The sequence below is a fragment of the Pseudorca crassidens genome, chromosome 2 (genome assembly GCF_039906515.1).
Source record: "Pseudorca crassidens isolate mPseCra1 chromosome 2, mPseCra1.hap1, whole genome shotgun sequence".
In the NCBI taxonomy this organism is placed as follows: Eukaryota; Metazoa; Chordata; class Mammalia; order Artiodactyla; family Delphinidae; genus Pseudorca; species Pseudorca crassidens.
Genome location: NC_090297.1, coordinates 162,697,672 through 162,718,540, shown reverse-complemented (window position 1 = coordinate 162,718,540; position 20,869 = coordinate 162,697,672). Strand labels below are relative to the sequence as shown.

Here is a 20,869-nt window from a genome sequence, read left to right as displayed (position 1 = left end):
GGTTAAAGTATCATGTCCAGACGTTTCCCCAAGACTTTTCCACTATTCAAATTTTCCATCATTTTGGTGTTTGTCAAAACACTTGCGTTCTTAACTCTGTAACTAAGAATCACTTGTCGTCACTTTTTACCTGTCTTCTTTGTGCCTACTGCAAAATCTTAAATATAGTTACTTAAAAAATTCCTTTGTTGTTGTTATTGAGGAAAAGTCTACTACTCCTTCTTTACTAAAAAATTTCTTCCCAGAAAGGAATGTGGAATTTTGTTTGTTTATATACTTTTCTTTTCTAGGTAAAATTTACATACAGTAAAATGAAAATGTAAGTGTATAATCCTGTAAGTTTTGACAAATGAAATCATCCATCTTTAAAGTCACGGAATACTCTTATTATCCCAGAAAGTTCCCCCTTCCTAGGCAATCCTTTCTTCAGGAGCAACCTCTTTTCTGATGATATTTTTCTACCATAAATTAATTTTGCCTATTCTACAACTTCATATAAACGGAACCATACAATATGCATTCATTAGTTTTCAGCTTCTTTTGCTCGTCATACTATCTGAAGTTAATCTATATGTCAGTAGTTAGCTCCTTTTTATTGTCAATTTATATCCCAATGTAAGAAAATATCATGTTATGTTTATCCATTCGCCTGTTGTTGGGTTGATTCCAGGTTCTGACTATAAAATTAAAACAAAGATGCCATAAACATTCTTGTATATATCCTTCTGTGAACAGCAATTTTCATTTCTCTTACTTAAATATCTTGGAGCAGAACTGCTGGATCACAGGACAGACATAAGTTTAATTTTATTAAAAACCGTCATGCTTTACTCCAAAGTGGTATACCATCCTATCAACAATGTATATGAATTATGGTAGCTCCACATCCTTGTCAACATTTGATGTTATCAGTAGTTTCAATTTTAGCCATTCTGGTGTGTGTAGTGGTATTTCATTATGATTTTAATTTGCACTTCCTTGATGACTACTGATGCTGAGTGCTTTTTCATGTGCTTATTGGTCATTCATACATCTTCCTCTGGGAAGTCTCTACTCAAGTGTTTTGTCTATTTTTTGAATTGGATTACTTATGTTTTTATTACTAAATAATGGAGTTCTTTATGTTTTCTAGATATAGTCCCTTTTCAGATATATGATTTGGAAATATTTTTTTCCCAGTATATGGCTTGCCTATGTATTTTCTTAATGTTGGCTTTTAGTGGGCAGAAGTTTTAAATTTAAGTTAAACCTAAAAATCACCTTTATTTTTCTTTTTTGATAATTTTTTGTCAGATCCAAGAAATCTCTGCCTACTTACAGATCACAAGATATTTTCCTGTGTTTACTTATAGAAGCTTTATAGTTTTGGCTTTTATGTTTAGCCCTTTGGTCCATCTTAGATTAAGTTTTTTGTATAGCATGAGGAAAGGTCAAGGTTCATATTATTTCCAAATATATAACTAGTTGATCAATCATTATTTATTGAAATGCCCTTACTTTCCATTGAAATGCTTTGGTACCTTCAGAAAGTCAACTGGACATATGTGTGGATCTATTTCTGGATTAAACTATCCTTCCCATTTTCACAGACATTAGAATAAGCACGACAATTTCAAAAAAAAAAAGGAAAAGAAAAGAAAAAGAGAAAGAAAAAGAAAAGGGCTGCTGTGATTTAGACTGTTTACCTCTAAGATCAGTCTTGGCAGAGCTGACATTTTTAACAATACTGAGTTTTCCAATCCATGACATGTTTTATCTCTCTAATTATTTAGGTTTTTTATGCTATTGTCAATAGTGTCATTTTTTAAAATGTCATTTTCCAGTTGTTGCCTTATTATACAGAAATACAACTAATTTTCATATTGATTTTATATCCAAAGACCTTGCAAAAAAATTCATCTCATTAATTCTAGTCCTTGATTTGTGGATTCCTTAGGATTTTCATATGGGTAATCATGTCATCTGTGAAAAGAGACAGTTTTATTTCTTCCAAACTTTATGATTTCTATTTTTTTCTTGTATTATTTCACTGTATCTAGCAGAATACTGTATACAGATCCTAAGTGTATCCTTGCATTGTTCCCCGTCTTAGTGGCAAAGCATTCAAAATTTCACCATTAAGTATGTAGTTGCACATAGATTTTTTCATATATTAACTTTGTCAGGTTGAGGAAGTTCCCTTTTATTTCTAGTTTTTGAGAGTTTTATCATGAGTGGGCATTAATACTGTCAAATGACTTTTTGTTATCTATTGATAGGACCATGTGGTTTTTCCACTTTATGCTACTAAATATGGGGAATTACATTAGTTGATTTTTAAAAACAGACTTTCTTTTTAGGAGCAGTTTTAAACACAAAGCAAAATTTAGAGGAAAGTACAGAGTTCTCATACATGCCCTACCTTTACTCTCCCTAAGAGCTTCCCCGACTATCAACCCATATAGCTCCTGCCTGACACACCCAACAGGCTCTCCCACTATCAACATCCCACACCAGAGTGGTACATTTTGTTAGCTGATGAACCTACACTGAAACATTATTATCACCCAAAGTTTATAGTTTACATTAGGGTTCACTCTTGGCGTTGCACATTCTATAAGTTTTGACAAACGTATAAGGGCATGTACCTGCCCATCATTACAGTATCACTCAGAGCAGTTTCACTGCCCTAAAAAACCTCTGTGCTCCACTTATTAATCCCTCTTCCCACTAGCCCCTGGTAATAACTCATCTTTCAACTGTCTCCATAGTTTTACCTTTTCTAAAATATCATACAGTTGGAATCATTCAGTATGTAACCTTTTCAGATTGGCTTCATTCGCCTAGTAATATGCACTTCAGGTTCCTCCATCTCTTTTCATGGAATTTTGTTATTATTATTATTTTTAGGCCATGCCACACAGCTTGTGGGATCTTAGCTACCCAACCAGGGATCGAACCCAGGCCCCCAGCAGTGGAAGCGCAGAGTACTAACTACTTGACCACCAGGGAATTCCCTCTCATTTCATTTCAGCTTCAAATAATATTCCATGTCTGGATGTATCAGTTTATTCATCTAATGAAGGACATAGTGGTTCCTTCCAACTTTTGGCAATTATGAATAAAGCTGCTATAAACATCCATGTGCAGGTTTTTGTGAAGAAGTAAGTTTTGAACTCATTTGGGTAAACACCAAGGAGTGTGACTGATGGACTGTGTGGTAAGAATATGTTTACTTTTGTAAAAAATTGCCAAACTGTTTTCCAAAGTGGCCATACCATCTTGCATTCCCACCAGTAATATATAAGTTCCTGTGCTCCACATTCTCGTTTGGTGTTGTCAAGTTCTTGATTTTGGCTATTCTAATAGGTGTATAATGGTATTTCATTGTTTTAATTTGCATTTCCCTGATGACATATGATGTGGCATATCTTTTCATGTGCCTATTTGCCATTTGTATATCTTTTCTTTTTTAAAAAACTGAGGTGACATTAATTTATAAGATCATATAAGTTTCAGGTGTACATTATATTTTGACTTCTATATATATTACAGCATGCTCATCACCAAAAGTTTAGTTTCCATCCGTCACCATACAACAGACGCCCTTTACTCATTTTGCCCTTCTCCCAACTCCTTCCGCTCTGGTAACCATACTACTCTGTTCTCTGTATTTATGTTTGTTTTCATTTTGTTTATTAATATTCTACATACGAGTGAAATCATACGATATTTGTCTTTCCTTTTTTGTCTTTTCTTTTTCTATTTGTCTTTCTATTTCACTTTGCATAATACCCTCAAGATCCATCCATATTCTCACAAATGGCAAGATTTCATTTTTTCATGGCTGAGTAGTATTCCACTGTATATTTTATATACACACACACACACACATACCACATCTTTATCCATTTATCCAACAATGGGCACTTAGGTTGTTTCCATATCTTGGCTATTATAAATAATGCTGTGATGAACATAGGGGTGTATGTAACTTTTGGATTTGGTGTTTTTGTATTCTTTGAATAAATACTCAAAAGTTAAATAGCTGGATCATATGATAGTTCTTTTTTGTGTGTGTGTTATAGTTCTATTCTTAATTTTGTCAGGAATCTCTGTACTTTTTGCCATAGTGGCTGCACCAATTTATATTCCCACCAACAGTATGAGAGTATATCTTCTTTGGTGAGGTACCTGGTCAGATCAGTTCTCCATTTTTTAATCAGGTTGTTAGCTTTCCTATTTATTAAGTTTTAAGAGTCCTTTGCATGTTCCAGATAACAGTCCTTTATCAGATATGTCCTTTGCATATATTTTGCCCCAGTCTGTGGCTTCTCTTCTCATCCTCTTGACATTGATTATTTTTTCAATTATTTTGTTGTAGTAAAATACACTAAAAAGTTATCATCTTAACCATTCTTAAGTGTAGAGTTCAGTGGTATTAAATATTAATAATATTGTTCAATCATCACTCATATCTATAACCCTTTTCATCTTGTAAAACTGAAACTCTACACCCATTACAGTAACTCCCCATTCATCCCTCCCCCACAGCCCCTGACAACCACCATTCTACTTTCTGTCTCTACGACTGTTTCTATTGTAAGCAGCTCATATAAGTGGAATCACAGGGTACTTGTTTTGTTCTGACATTTCACTTATCAATGCCCTCAAGATTCATCCATGTTGTTGCAAATGGTAGGATTTTCTCCTTTTTTATGGCCAAATAATATTCCATTGTATATACAGTTGACCCTTAAACAGCACAAGTTTGAACTTCAGGGGTCCACTTACACACAGATTTTTTTCAGTTGTAAATACTACTGTACTGCATGATCCATCGTTGGTTGAACCTGCAGATATGTAACTGCAGATATGGAGGGCTGAATGTTTGTGAATTTTAGACTGCACGGGAGACCAGCACCCCTACTCCCCGCATTGTTCAAGGGTCAACTGTATACACGATATTTTCTTTCTCCATTCATCTGTCAGTGGACACTTAGGCTGTTTCCATGCCTTAGTTATTGTAAATAATGCTGCAACGAACATGGGGGTGCATGTATCTTATGGAGATAGTGAGTTTGTTTCCTTTGGATAAACACCCAGAAGTGGAATTGCTGGATCACGTGGTATTTCTATTTTTAATTTTTTGAGGACCTTCCTTACTGTTTTACATAGTGGCTGCATTGATTTACATTTCCACTACCAATCCACAGCGTTCTCTTTTCTCCACATGCTTTCCAACACTTGTTATTTCTTGCCTTTTTGATAATAGCCATTCTAACAGGTGTGAGGTGCCATCTCACTGTGGCCTTTCCCTGATGATTAGTGATGTTGAGCATCTTTTCATGTACCTGTTCGCCATCTATGTGTCATGTTTGGAAAAATGTCTGTTCAGCTCCTCTGCCCATTTTCTAATCAGGTCGTCTTTTTGTTGTTGAGTTGTATGAGTTCCTTACATATTTTGAATATTAACATCTTATCAGATATATGATTTGCAAATCTTTTCTCCCATTCCGTAGGTTGCCTTTTTATTTTGTTGATTGTTTCTTTGGCTGTGTAGAAGCTTTTTATAGTTTGATGTAGTCCTACTTGCTGATTGTTGCTTCTATTCCTTTGCTTTTGGTGTCATCTCCAAAGGAAAAAAAAAAAATCATTGCTAAGACCAATGTCAAGGAGCTTTTCCTCTGTGTTTTCTTCTAGTAATTTAATAGTTTCAGGTCTTACATTTAAGACTTTATTCCACTTTGAGTTAATTTTTGTGAGAGGTGTAAGACAGGACGCCAGTTTTATTCTTCTGCATGTGAATATCTAGTTTTCCTGAGACCATTTATCGAAGAGTCTGTCTTTTCCCCATTGAGTATTCTTGGTTGCCTTGTCAAATATCAGTTGACCATATATTCATGGGGTTTTTTGGGGGGGGTTCAATTCTGTTCCATTTGTTTATATGTCTATTTTATGCCAGTCTCATACTATTTTGATTACTATAGTTTTGTAATATAGCTTGAAATCAAGACATTTGAGTGTTCTAACTTTGTTCCTCTTTCTCAAGATTGCCTTGGTTAGTCAGGTCTTTTGTGTTACCACATAAATTTTAGGACTGACTGTTCTATATCTGTAAACAATGCCACTGGAATTTTCATAGGGATTGCACTGAATCTATAAATGGCTTTAGGAAGTATGAACTGTTTAAAACAATATTAAGTTTTCCAATCCATGAACATGGGATATCTTTCCTTTTATTTTTGCCTTCTTCAATTTCTTTCATCAATGTCTTGTAATTTTCAGTGTACAGATGTTTTACATCCTTGGTTAAAATTATTCCTAAGTATTCCATTGCTTTTGGAGCCATCGTGGATGAGACTGTTTCCTTATTTTCTTTTTCAGATATTTTGTCTTTAGTGTATAGAAACACAACCGATTATTGTAGTTGGTTTCATATCCTGGCTTTACTGAATTCATTTACCAGTTCTTATAGTTTTTTGTAGAGTCTTTAGGGTCTTCTCTATATAAGATCATGTCATCTGCAAACAGAGATAATTTTACTTCTTCCTTTTGGATTTGACACCTTCTTTTTCCTTGCCTGACTGCTCTGGTTTGGACTTCCAGCACTATATTGTCACACTTGTCTTGTTCTTGATCTTTAGAGAAAAAGCTTTCACTCTTTCCCTGTTGAGTATGATGTTAGCTATGGGCTTGTTCTTTAGCTTCTTAAGGTAAAAACAGAAATTTATACCTTTTTAAAATGTATATAAGCATTTTCTTCTGATGTAAGTATTTAAAAATGTAAAAGTTTCCTCTATATACTTCTTTAGCTGCACCCCACAAATATTTATATTTGGTATATTTATTATCTTTCAATTTAAAATATTTGTGATTTTCCCTTGAGATTTTCTCCTTTTACTTATGAATTATTTAAAGTATGATGTTTCATTCCCAAATACTTGGATGTTTTCAGAGATCTTACTGTTCCAATTTCTGATTAAATTCTGTTGTGCTCAGAGAAATTCTGTACACTGTATATGATTTCAATCTTTCAAAATTTACTGACATGTGTTAATAGGCCAGCATATGATTTATGTTGACAAAGTCTAAGCACGTGCAAAGGTTATATATTCTGCAGTTTTGGGGTACACTGTTCTAAAAATATCAATTAGATATCATGATTGGTAGTGCTATTCTTTTTTTTTTAAATTAATTTACTTTATTTTTGGCTGCATTGGGTCTTCATTGCTGTGTGTGGGCTTTCTCTAGTTGCAGTGAGCAGGGGCTACTCTTCATTGCGGTGCGCGGGCTTCTCATTGCGGTGGCTTCTCTTGTTGCAGAGCACGGGGTCTAAGCATGCGGGCTTCAGTAGTTGTGGCCTGCGGGTTCTAGAGCACAAGCTCAGTAGTTGTGGCACACGGGCTTAGTTGCTCTGTGCCACGTAGGATCTTCGCAGACCAGGGCTCGACCCCGTGTCCCCTGCATTGGCAGGCAGATTCGTAACCACTGTGCTACCAGGGAAGCCAAGTAGTGCTATTCTAATTCTCTATAGTTGTACTGATTTTTTTTTCCTGTTCTCAATTACTGGTAGAGAGTTGTTAAAATCTACAACTATAATTGTTGACCTGTATATTTCTTCCTTTAGTTGTCTTACTTTTTGCTTTAAGTATTTTGAACATCTGTTATTAGGGGCCTACTAATAAACATATATTAGGATTTGTTGTGTTCTTCTAATGAAGTGCTCTTTCAATCATTATCAAGTATCTCCTCTCTCTGGTAATACTCTTTGTCTTGAATTCTATTTTGTCTGATGTTAACATAGCCACTTCAACTTCCTATTGTTAATATCTGATTGGCATATCTTTTTCATTCTTTTGCTTTTAACCTGTCTGTGATTTTTAAAATTCAAGTACAACTCTTGAAGACAGCACATACAGTTGACCCTTTAACAACATGGGGATTAGGAGTGGTGATATCACCTGAGCAGTTGAAAATCTGTGTATAACTTTTAACTCAAGAGTATAACCCAAAACTTAACTACTAATAGCCTACTGTTGACTGCAAGCCTTACAGATAACATAAACAGCAATTAACATGTATTTTGTAAGTTATATGTACTATACACTGTATTCTTACAAAAAAGTAAGCTAGGGATAAAAAAAGTTATTAAGAAAATCATAAAGAAGAGAAATACATTTATAGTACTGTATATTTTTATCAATACCATAAGTTTACATCGTCTGTTTACAAGATGAATCATGTCTCAGTACCTACATCAATATTATCTTATATGATATTACAAAATGCTTTACATGTTGCGCATATTACTAAAACTAGATATCAAAAAAAAGAAAAGATAATGTGAAAAAGAAATTCATCTTTATTTACAGGTACAATGATTCATGCATTGATAATGAAGAAAAAGCAATACAAATTGCTTTATAGTAGTCTAGTGTAATCAATATGATGGCTTCATGGTAGCCTGGCATATACATTAATGAATGAATCATTATAAAAATTTTATGGCATACAGTTTTACTGTCATATTCATAATACAGTATTAAAACACTTTCATTTTTAAAAAATTGAGGTATAGTTGAATTACAATATTATATTAGTTTCAGGTATACAACACAGTGATTCAAAATTTTATAGCTTATACTTCATTTAAATTTATCACAAAATATTGGCTATATTCACTGTGCTGTACAACACATCCATGTAGCTTATTTATTTTATACTTAGTAGTTTGTACCTCTTAATCACTTACCCCTATCTTTCCCCTCCCCTCCCCTGCTCCTCACTGGTAACCACTAGTTTGTTCTCCACATCTGTGAGTCTGTTTCTGTTTTATTAGCAACATAGGTTACTTCCATATCTTGGCTATTGTAAATAATGCTGCTGTGAACATTGGGTTGCATGTATCTTTTCAAATTAGAGTTTTCATCTTTCCTGGATGTACACCCAGGAATGGAATTGATGGATCATACGGTAGTTCTGTTTTTACTTTTTTGAGGCACCTCCATACTGCTTTCCACAGTGGATATACCAACTTACATTCCTGCCAGCAATGTACAAGCACTCCCTTTTCTCCACATCCTTACCAACATTTGTTAATGGTGGTCTTTCTGATGACAGTCATTCTGACAGGTGTGAGGTGATATCTCATTGTGGTTTTGATTTGCATTTCTCTGATGATTAGTGATGTTGGGTATCTTTTCATGTGCCTGTTGGCCATCTGTATGTCTTCTTTGGAAAAATATCTATTCAGGTCTTCTGCCCATTTTTTAAAATCAGGTAGTTTTTTCAATATTGAGTTGTATGAACTATTTATATATTTTGGATATTAATCCCTTATCAGTCATATCATTTGAAAATATTTTCTCCCATTCAGTAGGTTGTCTTTTCATTTTGCCAATGGTTTCCTTTGTTGTGCAAAAGCTTTTAAGTTTAATGAGGTCCCATTTGTTTATTTTTGCTTGTTTCCCTTGCCTTAGGAGACAGATCCAAAGAAATATGGCTACAATTTATAACAAACTGTGTCCTGCCTCTATTTTCTTTTCTTTTTTTTTGCAATATAAAATAAACAGTTTTATTTTTGATGTGTCTCCAGCCATCGATCAATGGCCATTTTCAGAGTCCTATTTGGTATAAGTACCACTGAAGGAAGAACAAGATTTGTCATGGGACTTGTACGTTTCTTTTTGCTGATCCAATTTTCCATTGTTTCCTTTTCGTATGAATAGCCATCTGATGCAATGACAGGATCTTTCATAAGCTCCTTAGTTATTGGACATATAAATTCATCAGGAATTCCAGAAGAAAGGGTTTTCATCTTTGTCCTGAGCTCTTCAATTTTCTGCAGAACTTTACTACGCAGCCCTAGAGATTCAATTTTCAAATCATCAGCTAGACTTTCTTTTGTAAGATTCAACAGTTCTCGCCCATCAATGTTATTCATTTTGAAAATACCAACAAGGTCTTTTAAATCTTGTGCACAAAGCCAGTTTGAGACATCGTCCTCTGACCAATCTTCAGTAAATTGCTTTGGTTGATCTTCTGCGATCCTTGCTTGGCAAGGTGTTTCCAGGTCAAACTGCCAGATATTCACTGTTTTGTCCATTGAACCAGTAGCAAGTAAAAGGATATTGGGTGCAAAGGCACAAGTTGTGACATACCTAGTGTGCTGAGTCAAGGTGTGAAGTATATTCTCAGTATTAGTATCATACACTATGACAGACTTATCCACTGATCTAAGGTATGGGTAAAGGAAATAACCCAAATTTTGATCTGGCAATCCTGACCACATGATGCCAGTCGAAAGAAGTGAAGACCTTGTTCTCCACCAGAAACTGGCTGTGAAGAAAAATCGCAGCAGGTAATTCCAAGATCATGTGCTTTTTCACTATGCAGACACCTCATTTTATCATCCCACAGTGTTAAATCTCCACACGAGGAGCCAGTGACAAAGAGGTTTCCATTAGGAGAAAATGCACAGGCCACCAAGGAGCCATCCTTAACACTAGCACATCTATATAACTTGTATGACTGTGCATTCCACAAAACAACAGTTCCATCAGCTTCCCCTGATATCAAACAAGTGGAGTCTGGGGAAGACCGGCAAACCCTCACGGGGCTACCACTGGGCTGTTCCATCACTGCCAAAGTCTGTCCGTTTTGAGTATCCCATAAGACAGTGGTACCATCTGTTGAAAATAAAGCCAAAATATGCCCTGAAGCAGAGAAACAGCAGCGTGGACAGCAGAGGTGTGAAACTTCAATGGAGAGTGTGGCAATTCACTGAAGTCACTCAGGGAGTACAGGCGAATTGGTTTGTCCAAGGAGCAAGTGGCCAAGAGGGAAGAGGAGAAGGCACAGCAGTTGACATCATCATCATGATCCGCTAACGTGTGAATTAGTTTCACCATGTTCTTTATTTGAAGTAAAATATCCTGGTGTGGGCGTCCACCTAAACCTCAGCCGTCAAGCCAAACACTCAATTTCCGGTCATATCCCGGATCAACTCGCCAGTGTGAACACATGCATACCCATCTAATGCAAGGCAAACCCAAGATGTGCCAAGAATCCTCCAACATAAAGCTCGAGACCTACTCCCACCGTGCCCACGTGGGGACCAAGGATTTGCCCAACTCTTGAGAGCCAACCAGGCCTGAGCGAACCGAGCGACCCGCGGCAGGAGCACGGCCGGCGGGGAGCAGGGCCTTCCGAGTGCGGGGACCGGCGCTCGGGTTGTGGGGGAGGGGTGGAAGCCAGCTGGGGCTTTCACGCCCCGCCGTGAGGCGTCGCCCGGCTCCCAGACCAAGGCCGCAAAACCATGCATCGCTCTGGTCAAGATCTCAGCAGGTCCCTGTCGTGCGCTTAGAACCTGACGCCGAGAAACGGTGGGTTTAGACACCTTGAGCAGGGAAGCTCGGTGGGCTGACCCCAGTCAAGGTCCTCCGCCTGCCTCCGCCGCTGTTAAACTGGCCCATGGGCACTGCCCCTTTCACCTCAAAGACCCACGACACCTGGGATCAGCGCTCAGATGCCGGCAAGTGGTGCAGGGCACATGACACGCAGGTGAGGTGGGCCTGTTTTCTTTTTTTTTAAAGTAGTTTAGTTTAATTTATTTAAAACTTCATTTTAAAAAATATTTATTTAATTTTGGATAGTTACAGAAGTCAAAGGATCTCGACTTTTTTTGGCTGTGCAGCATGTGGGATCCTAGTTCTGTGACCTGGAATCAAACCCGCACCGCCTGCACTGGAAGCATGGAGTCCTAACCACTAGACCACCAGGGAAGGCCCTGCCTATGTTTTCTTCTAGCAGCTTTTTGGTTTCTGGTCTTACATTTAAGTCTTTAAACCATTTTGAGTTTATTTCCGTATGTGGTGTGAGAAAATGTTCTAATTTCATTCTTTTACATGTAGCTATCCAGTTTTCCCAGCACCACTTATTGAAGAAACTCACTTATTGAAGAAACTGTCTTTTCTCCACTGTATATTCTTGCCTCCTTTGTTGTAGATTAATCGACCATAAGTGTGTCAGTTTACTTCTGGGCTCTCTTGTCTGTTCCATTAATCTATGTGTCTGTTTTTTTGCCAGTACCATACTGCTGTGATTACTGTAGCTTTGTAGTATACTCTGAAATCAGGGAGTGTGATACCTCTGTTCTGTTCTTCTTTCTCAAGATTGTTTTGGCTATTCAGGGTCTTTTGTGTTTCCATACAAATTTTAAAATGATTTGTTCTAGTTCTGTGAAAAATGCCATTCGTATTTTGATAGGGATGGATTGAATCTCTAGATTATCTTGGGTAGTATCGTCATTTTAACAATATTAATTCTTCCAATCCAAGAACATGGTATATCTTTCCATCTGTTTGTCTCATCTTTGATTTCTTTCATCAGCGTCTTATAGTTTTTGGAGTACATGTCTTTACCTCCTAGGTTAGATTTATTCCTAGGTATTTTATCCTTTTTGATACAATTGTAAATGGGATTGTTTCATTAATTTCTCTAATAGTTCAGTGTCAATGTATAGAAATGCAAGAGATTTCTGTATGTTAATTTTGTATCCTGTAACTTTACTGAATTCACTGATGAGCTCTAGTAGTTTTTTGGTGGTGTCTTCAGGATTTTCTATATATTGTATCATGTCATCTGTAGACAGTGACACAGCGACAGTTTTACTTCTTCCTTTCCAATTTGGGTTATATTATTTCTTTTTCTTGTCTGATTGCTGTGGCCAGGACTTCCAATATTATGTTGAATAGAACTGGCAAGAGTGGGCACCTTTGTCTTGTCCCTGATCTTAGAGAAAATGCTTTCAGCTTTCTATTGTTGAATATGATGTTAGTTGTGGGCTTATCATATATGGCATTTATTATGAAGTACGTTCCCTCTATACCCACTTTGTGAAGAGTTTTTATCATAAATGAATGAATTTTGTCAAAAGCTTTTTCTGCAACTATGTAGATGACTGTATGATTTTTTATTCTTTAATTTATTAATGTGGTGTATCACGTTGATTAATTTGTGGTTATTGAACCGTCCTTGCATCAACTGGGATAAATCCCACTTGATTATGATGTATTATCCTTTTAATGTATTGTTAGATTTGATTGTTAATATTTTGTTGAGGATTTTTACATCTATGTTCATTAGTGATATTGGCCTGTAATTTTCTATTTTTGTGGTATCTTTCTCTGGTTTTGGTATCTGGGTGATGGTGGCCTTGTAGAATGAGTCTTGAAGTCTTCTTTTCTCTGCAATTTTTTGGAATAGTTTGAGAAGGTTAGGTGTTAACTCTTCTCTAAATGTTTGGCAGAATTCACATATAAAGTCATCTAGTCCTGAACTTTTGTCTGTTGGGAGTTTTGGGGTGTTTTTTTGTTTTGTTTTGCTTTAAATTACTGACTCAATTTCATCACTGGTAACTGGTCTGTTCATATTTCCTATTTCTTCCTGGTTTGGTCTTGGGAGATTGTACAGTTCTAGGAATTTGTCCATTTTTTTCTAGGTTGTCCATTTTTGGGGCATAGAGTTGTCTGTAGTATTCTTTTATGATCCTCCAGTGTCAGTTCTGACTTCTCCTTCTTGTTGGCCCTCTTTTTTTCTGGGCGAGTTTGACTAAAGGTTTATCAATTTTGTTTATCTTTTCAAAGAACCAGCTCTTAGTTTCATTAATATTTTCTTTTTTAAGTCTCTATTCCATTTATTTCTGCTCTGGCCTTTATGATTTCTTTCCTTCTAATACCTTTGGATTTTGTTTGTTCTTTTTAAGTTCCTTTAGGTGTAAGGTTAGGTTGTTTATTTGAGATTTTTCTTGTTTCCTGAGGTTGGTTAGCATCGCTATAAACTTCTCTCTTAGAACTGCTTTTGCTACGACCCATAGATTTTGGATTGTTATATTTTTGTTTTCACTTGTCTCCAGGTATCTTTTGATTTCTTCTTTGGTTTCTTCAGTGATCCACTGGTTGTCCTTGCTCCATGGGGTGAACCCCTACAATCGTTAATTACTCTCATTTGTGGGTTGCCCACCCTGGGGGTATGTATAATGATTATAAAGCAACTCCACCCCTCTTACCCATCTCACTGTGATTCTTTCTGGTAGTTTCCAGTCTTTCTCATCAACAGTTGTTCTGTAAATAGTTGTAATTCTGGTGTGCCCATGAGAGGAGGTGAGCTCAGGGTCTTCCTTCAATACAAGTCTTTTTTTTTTTTTAATTGACGTATAGTTGATTTACAATGTTGTGTTAGTTTCTACTGTACAGGAAAGTGATTCAGTTATACATATATATTTTTATATATATATATACATTCTTTCTTATATTCTTTGCCATTATGGTTTACAACAGATATTGAATATAGTTCCTAGTGCTATACAGTAGGACCTTGTTGTTTATCCACTCTATATGTAATAGTTTGCATCTGCTAATCCCAAACTCCCAATCCATCCTTCCCTCAACCCCATCCCCTTGGCAACCACAAATCTGATTTCTATGTCTGTGAGTCTGTTACTGTTTTGTAGATAGGTTCATTTGTGTCATACTTTAGATTCCACATATAAGTGATATCATATGGTATTTGTCTTTCTCTTTCTGACTTCCCTCACTTAGTATGGTAATCTCTAAGTCCATCCATGTTGCTGCAAATGGCATTATTTCATTCTTTTTTATTGCTGTGTAGTAGTCCATTGTATATATGTACCACATCTTCTTTATCCATTCATCTGTTGACGGACATTTAGGTTGTTTCCTTGGCTACTGTGAATAGTGCTGCTATGAACATAGGGGTGAATGTATCTTTTTGAATTATAGTTTTGTCCAGATATATGCCCTGGAGTGGGATTGTTGGATCATATGGCAACTCTACTTTTAGTTTTCTGAGGAACCCCCATATTGTTTTCCATAGTGGCTGCACCAACTTACACTCCCACCAACAGTGTAGGAATGTTCCCCTTTCTCCACACCCTCTACAGCATTTGTTATTTGTAGATTTTTTAATGATGGCCATTCTGACTGGGATGAGGTGGTACCTCATTGTACTTTTGATTTGCATTTCTCTAATAATTAGCAATGTTGAGCATCTTTTGATGTGCCTGTTGGTCATCTGGATGTCTTCTTTGGAGAAATGTCTATTTAGGTCTTCTACCCATTTTTCTATTGGGTTGTTTGTTTTTTTGTTGTTGAGTTGTATGGGCTGTTTGAATATTTTGGAAATTAAGCCCTTGTAGGTCACATCATTTGCAAATATTTTCTCCCATTCTGTAGGTTGTCTTTTTGTTTTGTTTATGGTTTCCTTTGCTGTATAAAAGCTTGTAAGTTTGATGAGGTCCCATTTGCTTATTTTTGCTTTTGTTTCTATTGCCTTGGCAGACTGATTCAATACAAGTCCTGCACACAATATTCCACATGATGAATAATACTTAGGTCATGATGATGATGACACAAATACATCTCATACAGTTCTTGCCGTGCAGTGATTAGATTTTCAGAGGAAGACACTCACACACCTACGCAATAGATAAGTTTATTAACTGTATGGAATGATGATTATTTACTATTCACTAAGTGGAAATGAATCATCATAAAGGTCTTCATCCTCACCATTTTCATGTTGAGTAGGCTGAGGAGAAGAAGGAAGAGAAGTTGCTCTTGCTGTCTCAGGGGTGGCAGAGGTGGAAGAGGTGGAGGAGGTGGAAGGGGAGGGAAGACAGTCAGGCACACTTACTGTGAATTTATGGAAATACATCATAATTTCTACTTGACTTTTTGCTTTTTCATTTCTCTAAAAATGTTTCTATATGGTACCAATCCTTCTTCCACTATTTGCTTTAGTTTAAGTGACCCTATCATAGAAGGGTCTATGCTATAAAAAAAAGCAAAAGCAGTCTTGAAAATTGAAAGTCTTCTCCCCAACTGTCTAATGTCAATTTGTTTTCTGACACTGCATCTTCTATGTCTTCTTCTTTATTGGCTGGCACTGATTCAGAAGCACTCATCTCCATCAAGTTGTGTTGTTAATTCCTCTGGTGTGGTGTCTATTAGCTCTTGAAAATATCCGTGTCTTGAAGCCCTTTACCTCCAACCTCTTTTTTTTTCCTCCACCTCTACAATCTCTTTCCTTTACTGGCTCTTTCAGGCTTTTTCTATAACAACAGTGACATCTTCAGTGATATAATCCTTCCAGATTTTCATGATGTTTTCTCTATTAGAGTTCTCTTCCATAGCATTGACAATCCTTTCCATAGAGTACCATGTGTAATGAGCCTTAAAGGCACTTAAGGCTACAGGCTGAATTATAGATGTTGTGTCTGGGAGTAAGTAGACCACTTCAATGCCTTTGGAGTCAAACACATGGGGTTCTGGGTAGCCAGGGGCATTGTCCAATATCAAAAGAACTTTAAAAGGCAGTTCCTTACTGCCAAGGTACTTCCGGACTTCAGGGACAAACCATCAATGGAACTGATCCAGAAAAAGAATTTTTGTTGCCCAGGTCTTCTTGCTGTACAACCAAAAGACGGGCCAGCTGGTGTTTATTTTTTCCCTTCAAGGGTCCAAGGTTAGCAGCTTTTTTTAATTTAGTTAAATTTTTTATTGAAGTATAGTTGATATACAATGTTGTGCCAATCTCTGCTGTACAGCAAAGTGACATAGACATTCTTTTTTTTAATATATATTCTTTTCCATTATGGTTTATCACAGTTCCCTGTGCTATACAGTAGGACCTTGTTGTTTATGGCTGGCAGCTTTATACATAAGGGCAGTCTTGATCATAAACCCAACTGCATTTGCAAAACAGTAGTTAGCCTATCTCTTTCTGCTTTATTTTTTTATTTTTTAAGTTTTTGGCTGCGTTGGGTCTTTGTTGCTGCACGAGGGCTTTCTCTAGTTGCAGCAAGTGGGGGCTATTCTTCATTGCGGTGCGTGGGCTTCTTACTGCGGTGGCTTCTCTCGTTGTGGAGCACAGGCTCTAGGTGCACGGGCTTCACGAGTTGCAGCATGCGGGCTCCGTGGTTGTGGCTCGTGGGCTCTAGAGTGCAGGCTCAGTAGTTGTAGCACACGGGCTTAGCTGCTCTGTGGCATGTGGGATCTTCCTGGACCAGGGATCAAACCTGTGTGCCCTGTATTGGCAGGCAAGTTCTTAACCACTGCTCCACCAGGGAAGTCCACCCTTTCTGCTTTAAATCCTAGTGCTTGCTTTACTTCCTTACTAACAAGGCTTTTTTGTTTTGTTTTGTTTTGTTTTACCAGAATAGGGCACTTATGTCTGCATTAAAAACCTGTTCAGGTAGATATCCTTTCTCCTCCATGACTTTCTTAATGGCATCTGGGAAGCTGTTTGCTGCCTCTCGGTTGGCAGAAGCTGCTTCTCCTGTGATCCTGACATTTTTTAAGCCAAACCTCTTTTTAAAATTATCAAACCATCCTTTGCTGGCATTAAATTCTCCAGCTTTAGATCTTTCACTCCCTTTTGCTCTGTCGTCATATAAATGACTGCTTTTTCTCAAATCATATCGGAGTCCATAGGTATGCCTTTCTTATATCAATCTTGCACCCACATAAAAGCTGTATTTTCATTATGAGGTAAAAAGATATTTCAAAAAAATGCTAGGTATTCATGCCTGCTGGCATAGGTGCAGCTATAGCTTCACCAATTTTCCTTTTCTTTTTTTTTTTTTTACAATGGTCCTTACACTGTATTCATTTATTTATCTTGAAATAGTGGGCAATCACAGATGAAGACCTCAATCTACAGTACATATCAAGCAATTCAACTTTTTCTTGTAATGTCATGACTTTTCTCTGCTTCTTAGGAGCAATTCTAGCATCACTATGGCACTTCATATGGGCTCCATGGTTTATGGTCTTCCACTAAACACAATGAAAAATACTTGAGAACTGCAAGAGATCACTTTTTACAACGATATGCAATTTACTGGAGATGAACTGATCACATGGAAATGATTACTGTCACACAGCATTTTTAGCAGATACTCACAACACTTGAGCTCACTGCAACAGCATTGGGAGGTTGCTACAAAATTTTTACAGTAGTACAGTGTATACTACAGTTAGTTTTATGAAGCTATGATTTAATATGGCATCTTTATGTTTGCTTACATTTCTCTCAATGGCAAATGTATGGACTGTGTTTGTGGAAGTAAGTTTTGATAAATTTTACTACCATAAAATATGGTAGTAAATGATAAAATAGACTATGTCTACATATATCTTGTGCATTCATGACATATCTTTTTAATTTTTTTCAATATTTCACGGCTAAGCAATTCATCTGCAAGTTCTTTCAAGTTGTCACAAATTTCCAAAAAAATTTCCAGTGTGTTATTGAAAAAAAAAATCCACATATAAATGGACTCACACAATTCAAACCCGTCAAACCCATGTTGTTCAATGGTCAACTGTAGTTGAGTTTGACTTCCTTTAAAAAAAAAAAAAAAAAAAAATCCAGTCTGATAAGCTCTACAGTGTAGTGTTTAGTTCATTGACATTTAATGTAATTTTAAAAGGGCTAGATATAAGTCTACCATCTTGCTATTTATTTTCTACTCCTCTGTTCTTTCTTTCCTGTCATCTTTTCACTTAACTGAGTATTTGTTAGTTTGTCAAATTTAATTCCTCTACTGGCTTTTTAGGTATACCTCTTAACACTTTTTTAAAAGTAATTCCTTCAACTGGACAGCCAAATGCAAAAGAAGAAACTAGACCACTACCTCACATCATATACAAAAATCAACTCAAAATGGACTAAAGACCTGAAAGCAAGACCTCAAACAATAAAACTCCTAGAAATAAGCATATGCAGTATGCTCTGTAACATTGATCTTAGCAATATCTTTCTGGATATGTCTCCTCAGGCAAGGGAAACAAAAGCAAAATTGAACAAATGGGATTATATAAAACTAAAAAGTTTCTGCACAGCAAAGGAAAGCATCAGCAAAATGAAGAAACAAATGGAAGATATTTGCAAATCATATATCCATTAATTGGCTAATATCCCAAATATATAAAGAACTCATACAACTCAACAACAAAAAGACACACAACCCAATAAAAAAATGGGCAGCAGAGCTGAATAGGTGATTTTCTAAAGAAGACATATAGATGGCCAACAGGCACATGAAAAGATATTCATCGTTAATTGTTAGGAAAATGCAAATCAAAACCACAATGACTCACTATCAAAACAAAACAAAACAAACCCCAAAACAACCCAATCAAAAAACAGGCAGGGGACTTCCCTGGCACAGTGGTTAAGAGTCCACCTGCCAATGCAGGGGACACGGGTTCGAGCCCTGGTCCAGGAGGATCCCACATGCCATGGAGCAGCTGGGCCTGTGGGCCACAACTACTAAGCCTGCGCTCTAGAGCCCTTGAGCCACAACCACTGAGCCTGCGTGCCACAACTACTGAAGACCACATGCCTAGAACCCATGCTCCGCAACAAGAGAAGGCACCACAATGAGAAGCCCGCACACTGCAACGAAGAGTAACCCCCACTCGCCGCAACTAGAGAAAATCCATGTGCAGCAGCAAAGACCCAACTCAGCCAAAATAAATAAATAAATGAATGAATAAATAAATTAATTAATAAATTAAAAAAAATAGGCAAGTGATCCAAATAGACATTTCTCCAAGGAAGACATCCAGATGGCCAACAGGCACATGAAAAGATGCTCAACACTGCTAATTATTAGAGAAATGCAAATCAAAACTATAATGAGGTATCATCTCACACGGGTCAGAATTGCCATCATCAAAAGTCTACAATAAAAAATGCTGGAGAGGGTGTGGAGAAAAGGGAACCCTCATACATTATTGGTGGGAATGTAAATTGGTGTAGCCACTATGGAAAACAGTCTGGAGGTTCCTTTAAAAACAAAAAATAGAGTTATCATATGTTCCAGCAACCCCACTCCTGGGTATATATCCAGAAAAGATGAAAACTAATTCGAAAAGATAATGCACCCCAATGTTCATAACAGCATTATTTACAGTAGCCAGGACATGGAAACAACCCAAGTGCCCAGCAACAGATGATTACTTTAAGAAGATGTGAGATTTTATATATATATGTATAAAACACACAGGAATATTACTCAACCATAAAAAAGAGTAAAATATTTACAACAACATGGATGGACCTAGAGAATATCATAGTAAGTGAAGTAAGTCAGAGAAAGATAAATATTATATGATATTACTTATATGTGGAATCTAAAAAGTAATACAAATGAATCTATATACCATACAGAAACAGACTCATAGACACAGAAAACAAACTTATAGTTACCAAAAGGGAAAGGGAGGTGTGGGGGGTATAAATTAGGAGTATGGGATTAACAAAACTACACATAAAATAGATAAGCAAAAAGAATTTACTGTACAGCACAGGGAATTATATTCAATATCTTATAATAACCTATAATGGAAAATAATCTGAAAAAAATATGTATAATTAAATTACTTTCCTATACAGCTGAAACTAACACAATATTGTAAATGAACTGTACTTCAATTAAAAAAAAACCACAGTGAGATATCACCTCACATCTGTTAGACTGGCTATTATCAAAAAGGCAAGAAATAACAAGGGTTGGCAAGGACAGGAGAAAAGGAAACCCTCATACACTGTTGGTGGGAATGTAAGTTGGTGCAGCTACTATGAGAAACAGTGTGGCGATTGCCCCCCAAATTAAGACTAGAACTACCACATGATCTACCTATCCCACTTCTGTGTATTCATCCAAAGAATACAAAAACACTAATTCAAAAAGATATATGCAACCCTATGTTCATAGCAACATTATTTAGAATAGCCAAGATATGAAAACAACCTAAGTGCCTATCAATGAATGAATGGATAAAGATATGCTACACAC

General features: G+C 36.6%; 2 protein-coding genes across 3 annotated transcripts in view; both read right to left on the bottom strand.

Moving 5' to 3' along the window:
* Window positions 1-20,869, bottom strand: part of LIN9 (lin-9 DREAM MuvB core complex component) — a 108,427-nt gene that overhangs the window by 49,009 nt on the left and 38,549 nt on the right. The window lies entirely within an intron of this gene.
* Window positions 9,525-10,892, bottom strand: LOC137212139 (WD repeat, SAM and U-box domain-containing protein 1-like). Its single transcript, XM_067715157.1, is given in 3 exon segments — window positions 9,525-10,218; window positions 10,221-10,718; window positions 10,721-10,892. Coding segments are annotated over 3 exon segments (1,332 nt in total). The 3' UTR covers window positions 9,525-9,556.